We start from the raw sequence: 10,023 nt of genomic DNA on the forward strand, positions 1-10,023 counted from the left end.
AACAAACACGCTCTCGGCGAGATGAGGTGAAGGTTTGCAAAAAAGAGAGAAAAAAAAAACGCAAAACCAAAAACAAACCTAAACATGCAGAAAAGGGAGAGGAGTACACAACTCTTTAAAAAACACTGTCCTCCATCGTTCGTCAGCTTGTAGAACGAGTATATATATATATATATATATATATATATATATAGTGTCCCAGCTATCATGCACCAAGATTTAAAAAAAGAGCAATGGCGTAACTCGAAGAAAACCTAGTGCGTAATGTTTGTAGTACTGTGCAGAAGCGGACAGTAATTTTTTCGTTAATGATACTTAACTAATTATTTGTAATTAATTATCTAACTCGAGAATTACTGTCCTACTCAATAAAGTGTCAATGAGGCACTTGTAGGTACCCACGAGGGGCATCTAACTGCGGTTACGTAAAGTTACATGAGTAACAAGATCTATATCTTGTGCTAACAGGGAGCAATATCCCTCAAATTCAACCCAATACAGGCAATAGCAAACAGACACTTCAAACGCAAAAATTGGTTACACAAAATTTACATAAAACAATGAATAACAGTTCAGAAACATATTACGAGAAAAAAGTGAGCTTGAAGACGTTCACGGAATGCGTCGTGCTTAGATTCGGCGGCAATGGTATCAGGAAGGGAAGAACGTTCCAAAGTCTGATGGCCAGGGGAAGCGCGGACAAGTTAAATGCGTCTGTTTTTTGCCGTAATGGCTGGAAAAACAATGTTGATTATTTACTCTACGTGAAATGTTAGTGCGAACTTTAAGATGTAGCGTTAAGTGTGCTGAATTGTAAACATATTTGTGAAAAAGGCATAAAAGAGAAATGTCGCGTCGGAGATATAGCGGGTGAAGTACTTTAGTTTAATCTCTTTTACACTTGAGGGGTACTTATAATTGCCTGAGATAAACCTTGCAGCTCTATTCTGGATTGGTTCAATCTTATTGCACATTGCACACACCATCAAATTATTGCACACACCATTAAATATTGATGGTGTGTGCAATAATCAGTAAGATTGATGTGCAATAATCAGTAAGATTAAGACTAATGTTTTTTTTTTGTCATATACCGTACGTTCTGGGCGTCGATGTGCAGTAGCTGCAGATGCAGACGGGGAAGCAGATGATTAATTTTGAGTTGCTAAACAATCCATTAAAGGGACTCTGCAACACTTCCGATAAACGCTTTAACTCTTTTCCTTCGCTTCTGGAAGCATTGTGAAGGCTATAGTTATCGCCAGCACAGAGCGGCATCGCGTGATTTGCAGGTCGCCGCAGATCCGCCTTCCGTTTCTGCTTTGCTTTTGTGGTGATTTTTCTAAAGTGGATATCGAAAGTGGTTATTGCTGCAATAACTGCTGCTTTACTGCAATGACGTAATATGAGCGCTCGATACGCACGCTAGGACCGGGAGAGAAAATTTTTGAGCAAGTTTCTAAGTTACCTGTTGAGCATAAAGCAGCCGTTTCTGGCTGAGGTAATTTGTGACCCCCTATTCTAAGCACTGGACGTGCTTGTTGACTACGTTCTGAAAGCATTTAGGATTGAGAAAAAAGTTAAGAAAAGTGTTGCGCTGTTCCTTTAAAAATGTCTCCTGAAAGTCATTTTGCTGACGACGATGATGCAATTCAAGCCGATAAAAACAACCACTCCCTGTCTGTGGGTCACTTTTCTAGCTGCTGAGCTGCGGTCTAGATGGCATGGTTATACAATGGAGGTACGACGCACGGAAGAATAAACTGGAACCTATCAACTATTTTCTGCTGCTAGCCGAAAACGCACGACTTCACACCAAGGTCCTCGGCGGAACAAGTGGAACTTATGTAGGAGGTAAGGCTTCGTTAAGTCTCACTTAAGATTTATGACGTTTTGACGACATCGGGGAGAAGTTAATATGCGAGATTCGGCCCTGGCCAAAAATGCAAATAGTGTATGTTTTAGTTACGGAATTCATTTGAAACGTTGTTTCATACCGTCAAAAATGACATGATTGCAGCAGGTTATTGTATTACATTCATGATAGTAACCATGCGATAGCGATGCGGAAAGAGCTCATTTCCTGGTGTGTTAACGTCTATGCTGTTAACATCACCGGTGAACAGTTTGTTTCCTGGTTTACTCCTGGTCGCTTGGAAGGCCTTAGAGGCGGCATTGAATCATGGCTTATTTAAAGCGTACATATGTATTATTTAATTGCGAGGCGAACATATTCCACACGTCTCGCATTACCAGCGAGGCGTAGAACTATATAAGATACGTGTAGATTAGGTGGTCTTTGAAAGGTTGCGGCGACGAGTACTCGGACTCACCGGGTGAAGCCTGCTCGTATGGCCTCAAATAAAATAATTAAATGTTAGACTAAAACTACACTGTGTTTGTAATTCGTCGGATACAATTGCACACAGTTCGCACTTGAAATGGGGTCACTGCCATGGTACTCACCTTTAATAATAATAGAAATTTCTCCCGCCATTCTACACCACATCCCTCCCACTCAATACTCGTACAAACGCACACCACCGCCTTGTGTGGGAATGCCCCTTTCATCGAACGGCCCTTCTTTTCCCGTCCCCGGAGCACAGTAGGAGTGCGAACTGACCAGCTCCCGGCCTGAAGTTAAAGAACATTCGATCCCACGGGCCCAAGAAAATGCAGAGGGGGAAGGGATGGGAGGCTGTTTCACGTGAGACGTTGTTCCAGGCTTCGGGAAGGATATTCTTTAGTGAAACTATAAACACAAATAACCAATTGCAAACATGACAGAACTTTGGCTATTTGGTTTTATTCCTTCGGAACGAAACGGTAGTCGCATGCCATCGCCTGGGTCCCCGCGTGCCTACGACAGTGGTCCAAGGTGTATAGGCTATGATAGTGCGCACTTTTACAGCGAAGACGGGGAAGTCAACTGCAAAAGAATCATGCTGCCTCGAGGTGGCCGCTTAGTCAACTAATACGACAGAGCTGTTGGGGCGACTTGAGCAGATTAAGGAAGCTGGCTCGTTCGCCTTCGGCTTCAGGACGCCCGTCAACATCACTCAAGGAAAACCCGGAGAAAACAAGATGGACAGCGGCGCGAAAGGCCGCGCGACGTAGTGCCCAAAGCCTGGCTTCAAAAACAGGCAAAAGGCGTGCCGATGTGAGGTGCGTGATCTGGACAGAAGACTGTTTGGCTACCTACCGCTCGCTTGAGCAAGATAATAAAGGTGGGCCCCCGCAAGGTAGCACACGATGCGCAACGGGACTTGTGCACTTTTTGGGGGCGTAAACGTGCCAAGCCGCCGGCTCCCATTTCTCCGGGCCGAGCCGTGGCCGAGGAAGATAACGCCGCCAACCTGTATCCCGTGGAGAGGGCGCGCAACTTTTCCCCGCTGTTTTCTTTCAGTGACGTCACTGTCGATGAATTATTTCGACCACACGTTGTTCGTGATGGGCTCTGAAGGAGGCGGAGTTCTTGAGGGATCGCTTGCATTATCCAAGCCGATCGCAGGTAAGAGTCGCATTTTTGCAACTTAGCCCGTAAAACGCGCCACAACATATGTGGTTGTCCGAAGTTTTGTACAGTAGGTACTTCTGTGGTGAAATTAGTTGCAGATTTATGAATAACCGCTCAAAATGGTCACACTGCAATAACCTGATCAATAGTTTACGTTTCTGTATCGTTTTCAATGTCTGACCGTAGTGATGACGATAGTAGTAACAATGTGACCGGTCAAGAAGACACAAGCCTTGTGAACGTCTTTCCGTAACGTTCTCATGCCAACTGTCGGAGATTTTGTGATCATGGAAAGGGAATCCCAAAAAAGCGAGACCTAGAGAGAGGAGGTTAGCAGGTGAGGAGGAGGAGGAGTACTCAGCACCGATTGGCTAAAAGCTAACGTAAAAATATGAAGGGGAAAGGATGCGGTTTATGGATAGCGGTGGTGAGGGAAAAAAAAGAAAACAAAAGAATAAAGTTTCTGCAAGAACGCTGTGGAGAGGGCGTTGATGTATGGGGGGACGTGCGTGATTCGGCTTGGTTAACTTCGGTTATGAAAGGTTTTACAAATGCCGGGGTTGTTAAAATGATTATCGACAGTACGGCTTCAGTTTAGTTCTGTTTTAGTATATTTGCAACACGGCAAGAGTTTGAGCAACCTGGTGGTGGGCGGCGTAACATCCGGCTTACCAAGCCAGATGGGCAAACAGAGAACGTTTACTACACGCCGCACAAGTGTCTAGCAATTTGTCATGCATTTTTTTACGCGTTTCGTTGGCGCTCTGCTGTTGAGCATGCAATGCTTACGCAACGCAACACCCACATTATTATGGCAGTAAAATGGTAAAGTAAGAAAAGCTTCTGTATGGCTTCTTCAATAATCGCTGAATGTCGGTTTGGGTGAGTTCACTACTGCGAACGTTATCAGATAATAAAAACGGCGTCCAATACGCTTTAAAAGAAGCCGTTCCCAGCAAGAATTTATTGCAAGTCGGCCCTCTTGGTCTTACAAAGCATTGTGGCATCGGGACCTCCTGGTTTCAAAACATGATATTCACTTTCGTGCTACTTATCTCTTATCCGCCTAGTACTTGCATAATCGCTTAGGCTGCTTTCATGCCAGTAAGTGGTCATCTGTACTTTTACCATACCAAAGAACCGGTGGCATATAAGCGAACTGTAACTTTACCCTAAAACCTGGCCGCCGTATTGCTTACGGAGTGAATTCATTTCATTTTCAGATGCCACAAATTGAACCATATACTATAGGGGTAATCCGTCATTCCGTTCCTTTGAGGGCGTGGCCCACATCACAATCGCTTCTAAATGTTTTATAGTGCAGATATATAAAATCCTGTCGTAGAATCATAAGGTCGTCCATGTATACATAAGGCCTGAGGAGATTAGCACTTACAGTACTTCAAAGCGCACTTTGAGAACGAAAGGTTCCTTAAAAGCGGCCTCGGAGGGAGCGCGGAGCTTATATTTTCTCCGAGGTGTGCCTCCCCATCCTGCAGCTAAAAAGGTGTATCTATTTCACGCTGTGAAATAGTTGGCTACCTGGAGCAACTTATGTTCCTCGATGACAATTTTTTATTATTATTATCCAACCTGACAGTTTGTTTTGGAGCCTGACCCTGCTCTGTGCCCCCTCCATTCTCTGGCTACACATGAATGATCAAGTACATTGACCTGTAATGTGTTCCGTAGCAAAAAAATAGTGTATGGCGTTAATTTTTGTTCATTCAACCCCGTGGGCACTACAGTATATACCCGATATGCGATTTGAAACACCAGCATTTATCTGTCATTCGGCAATGCCTGGTCCATGTTCAGTCTATGAAGTATAAATTTATTTGCCCGCGTTTCGCCATTACCGAGGTATTGTACACGATCGTATTCAGATTGAAAGCGCCACGTGGTTAATTATCGTACCAAGAGAGGCCACATGCGAAGGCAGCACGGCGTCTGGTGTGGGATCAGCTGAGTAACACTTAACATCGCACTGTTAAATAGTAGTAGCAAAAGAAGAATTATTTATTGAGTGGGATGGCGTGAGGCATAATTGGGGAAGAGAAGGTTGGGAAGAGTTAAGTGTGGCTCACTATGGAAGCCTCACAGGTGAGGCTACATTGTAAGCTTGCCGTTCCCCGAGTGTAGAATACTGCAACGCTTCTCCGCAAGATACCATTGCAGTGGCAGGCCCTGACCCTATAAGTGCCTTCTCTGCTGCAGTCGTTGACAGCCATGTGCCCGCGGATCGCACCTACAACTGCCCCGTGGTCGCCCGGTTTCCTCCTCATCGTGGACACTGCCTGGACGTTCACTCGTCCCCATTCGAGAGAAATCTGTTCGCATCGGCTGGCATGGACCGAGAAGTGAAAGTTTGTAGCTTGCTGCAGGTACTGCTACTCGATGATGCGGCGGTTTGTTTTGCCCTCACTCAGTAAACCGGCGTCTCATCAATATCCGCACGTTCTTTGTTCTCATCGACGGTATACAGCTGCGCGCTTAAGCTGAGGTACAGCTTGGCAGCTGCAGTTTTGCGAAGCCTGAATATACCCAGTTAAAACGGAACCCCTCGACTGTTCTGGCGTCGCTTATAGGATGTACATTGCAACAAGAAGCAAAACCGTTCGGTAGATGCAGAAACGATTAAAATGATACTTGTTGCCGTGAAAATAATATGGCAACATTGTTGGAGAAACTTTATATTTAAATCATTTTAATATTCAAAACTTTCGAAGTTATGTATCTGTTTCGTTGCGTATCTCAGTTGTCGCTGTGCAATCTCCGTCTCGGCAGAAATCCATTTAGAAATTGTTGGTACAGCATACAACATGATACAGCATACAACAATTTTTCCCACTTGATATGCCCCTGTAGATGAAATTCAAATCAACTTGTCAGCTGTTGTGGCTCAGAATGTACGATATTGTAAAACTAAGCGGAAAGTTTTCAGGCTTGGCGCTATTTAGTATTAAACAAAAAGACTTGAGCCCAACCTGTAATTTCGCGCTCAGATCTCGTTAAATTCGGAATTTTTTTTGTGCTACAAGTTTAATTTGAATCTAAGCAGGGGCAGCTGCAAACTTTTACTTTCGCCACTGCTATCTGTGCAACTAAGCACAGCGAGGGGAAGAGCATGAGCGGTGGGAGCGGAGGAGAGAGAGGAGGGGACGTTACCTGTAGAGGGCTGCGAAACGCTATCGTCTTTTGACGTCATTTGCATCGAAGCAAGCAGGTACGCGACCAATTTTTTAAAGCTTTATTTCGGTCGCATGGGGAATTGGGTATTCACAAAGCCTGTTCCTGTCACACCCTGCTTGCAGTTGACGGCTGTTCTGAGCATCCATCTAGAGGAGCCGGTCGCCAGGGTCCGGTGGTCGCCGTCGCAGCCGACGTTGCTGGTGGCGCTCCAGTGCGGCGGCCGGCTAGCTTTCTACGATGTGCGCAACACCGCCACTACGGTGGATGAGCTCACACCTGACGGCAAAAACTGTACCGGAACCAGCCTCGAGTTTTGCCCACGAAGGTGAGCGCTGCAACAGTTCTTCCGCCCCGTCGAAAATTTAGCCTGGTTTGCCGCGTCCACTGAGAAATTGCGTTACATCTGCAGGGATCAACGCTCTTGGGGCTTGCAAAAATTTGGCAGATATTTTTGGTCCGGATTGGGGTCAGATCCCCACTACCTTGGAAACTTTTGTTTATGGTACACGAAAGCAAAGCAAAACTGGTGAACTATAGGTGCCAACTTTAACGTTCGGTGTCATGAAAATATTATTACCTTTTCATTTGGGGATCTTAAGCTGCGCATGGAATTCTTGAATTGCAACGTGTCATTGTCTAAGACCTGCGCATTTTTTACAAATCTTAACCAGGTATGATATTAAACCTATGTTGTGACCTTCGCACAAAAGTACTAGCTATTCACCCTATCAACGAGGCAACAACACGAACGTAATCAGATTAGTCAGCCTGTTGCGACATTTATATTAAAGAATCATGATTTTTTATTATCATAAATAATTGTAATTATCGCCTCCAAAGGGGCAACGTTACCGACAACGACGAATATGATGATACTGACATAAACATCATCTCTACAACATCCGACGCCGCAAACCCCGTCATGTCCTTAACCAGCGCGGATGGCTGAAATTCGTGCTTTTGGCAGCTAAATAATATGGGAAGGCTGCACTCCCCAGTCAACTTATTTTACTGCTCGTGAATGGGCTTTCCCGGTCTGACGTGGGACGAGGAGGAATAAACTTTATTTTTATTTTTGTTCTGGAGTCCTGGCAATGGGGGGTCTTCTCAGTCCAGAAGTTACTGGGCGGTCGCCTCCTGGCGGGCCCTTTCAACCAGCGGAAGCTGATCGCTGGCGTCCGGGCTGGCCAGCATGCCATCCCATTACTCATGGTTGGGGTAATTTATGATTAAAGAAATTACGTTTTCGGAATGAAAATTACTAGAAATTCGATCAATGCATTGGCGGCCTTTATTTCGCCGAACGCGCCTTTTTTAACGAGTGTAAGCGTCTTGACAATTAGTAGGCCTGCACGCCTGGAACGCATGTGACGGCGTCGCAAAGAAAGTAACCTCGCGACATTCTTCGAATTTGAGGTTTGACGCGCTGACGATGTACCGGACCTATGATTCGCGCCGAAGGGAAGGATGGTGCTCTTTAATGTGCTCTGGCATGATTTTAATGCGTGAGAATTCTTTTTCGAGCACCCTGGAGTAAACCATGTAATGGCACAGTTCATTGTTATAGCAGTATAAATGTAGATAACTTGTCGAAGGAAGCTTAAAAAAATGAAATAACGAAATATCAGAGGTCGGTATTTTCACCGCCCTTACTCGCTTAACATAAAAATAAAATAAAACTGAAGGAACAAATGGAAACCCCAAAAAGAAATCGTATAAATTCACCAATATCGTAACGCGTTGTATCTGCCCAAAATATATACTTGGGAAATTTAGCACCTTTAATCACAGTGGAAATGTAGATTATTTGTCGATGAAAAGCAAAACAAAAATAAGCACAAAAGAAACTAAAATTGTAATTAGGAAACCAAAAAGCCTATCTTATTCACCGCGTCCTCACCCGATTAAAACAGAAATAGAAGAAGTCCGAAAGGACAAACAGAACCACAAAAAAATGTATACATCATGAACCGTTTAATGCCTTGTTCTGCACGAAAATTCATAATTCACGAAGTTAAAACATCATAAAAGTTATGGAGCAAAGGTATAATGGTGCTAAAAAGAACAAAAAAAAAATGAAGTAGCTAAACGAAACGAAAATCGCCCAATGTAGCCCAATAAAGTTTGGGGCATTGTCCAGAATACGAAATGAAGCCGAACTTTGTCGCAAGAATCCGAAGTGTTTCCGGTTATAGAAGTGCTCTTGCTTTCGTAAAATGCCCAACACAAGCCTTCTTTGAATAGCCGGTCAATTTACTATGAACCATTGCATCGGAAGTGTTGCTCGTTGAAGGGAGTCTTAGCAGAGCTCATTCGCAGCCGCGATCTGCTGTTCACCGGCTGCGGTCCTGGAGCTGCGCAAGTGTGGCAGCTGGGCTCCAAGCTGGCGGCAGCGAGCGACGCCAATCAAAAGGACACCGTCCGGCAGCTGGCCAGCGGTTCCTTCGTCTTCGACTAGCACTGAACAACTGGGCAGCAATTTCATGCTAGCACGCTCTTGCGCTGACTTGAGTACATGTTCTGTAATAAGCGGGGACAGCAAGCAGTCAGAGCACTCTGTACCCAAACTAATCCCGATTACAGTGCGCGGTTTATACGTGTCCGCAATATTTTACCCGAAGAAAAACCTTGAGCACATTTGAGGCAGAACACGAGTACACAAACGACGCTAGTACTGTTCTTTTAAATAAAATTTTGTGCCCTTCCACTAATGTGAAGATGGAAGACCAGCGGCGTAGTATTGGTGGACTATGTATGGCGAATTACTATATCGATCGAATAAAGACCCATACCAGCAACTTCCTTTGAATTAATTTTAAGTTCATCCTAATAAGATATGCTTCCGGATAGTTTAGATGAGACAGGAGTTACAGACCATGCTCCCTCCGTGAATGCCATCGCGTATTGACAGCAGGCGGTAATTCTGCAACGTTTACAGCTTTACTGTGAAGTAACTTATCATGACAAGTAAATGAGACTCGGCGTCATAATAGAGCCGTACATTTTGCGGTCAGTTTGGGTGTGCTTTTGCCAAGATATATTAGACTTAGAGCTACACAGAATTTTGCACTACCTCTGGAACGAGTGCGTGCCATTCTTCGTCGACGCGACCTGAGAGATACGGAATTTTGGCCATAACCCAGCGCAAGAGAGCCTCGCTGTAAAATCGCTACTGCTCGCGTTACCTGAGAGGGATACTATTGGCAAAAGCCGATGTGGTCCCCCTGTGATATGAAACTGCTGTTTTGTTATTACAGTAACGAACAAGCAGGGAGTTATTATGTAGGATTAAGGCTTTGTAGATGTTTCTTGAG

At 44.6% G+C, this 10,023-nt stretch overlaps 1 protein-coding gene across 1 annotated transcript in view; it reads left to right on the forward strand.

Moving 5' to 3' along the window:
* Window positions 1–9,493, forward strand: part of LOC144155717 (cytoplasmic dynein 2 intermediate chain 2-like) — a 30,174-nt gene extending 20,681 nt beyond the window's left edge. The window contains exons 3-7 of the mRNA XM_077687331.1: window positions 1,701–1,854; window positions 3,407–3,511; window positions 5,735–5,901; window positions 6,832–7,034; window positions 9,029–9,493. Coding sequence (XP_077543457.1) covers window positions 1,701–1,854; window positions 3,407–3,511; window positions 5,735–5,901; window positions 6,832–7,034; window positions 9,029–9,167 — 768 coding nt within the window. The 3' untranslated portion in view covers window positions 9,168–9,493. The remainder of the gene's footprint in view (window positions 1–1,700; window positions 1,855–3,406; window positions 3,512–5,734; window positions 5,902–6,831; window positions 7,035–9,028) is intronic.
* The last annotated feature ends 530 nt before the right edge of the window (window positions 9,494–10,023 follow it).

This window comes from Haemaphysalis longicornis, unplaced genomic scaffold (genome assembly GCF_048455015.1).
Source record: "Haemaphysalis longicornis isolate Haplotype H1 unplaced genomic scaffold, Haemaphysalis longicornis Haplotype H1 scaffold_1, whole genome shotgun sequence".
NCBI lineage: Eukaryota > Metazoa > Arthropoda > Arachnida > Ixodida > Ixodidae > Haemaphysalis > Haemaphysalis longicornis.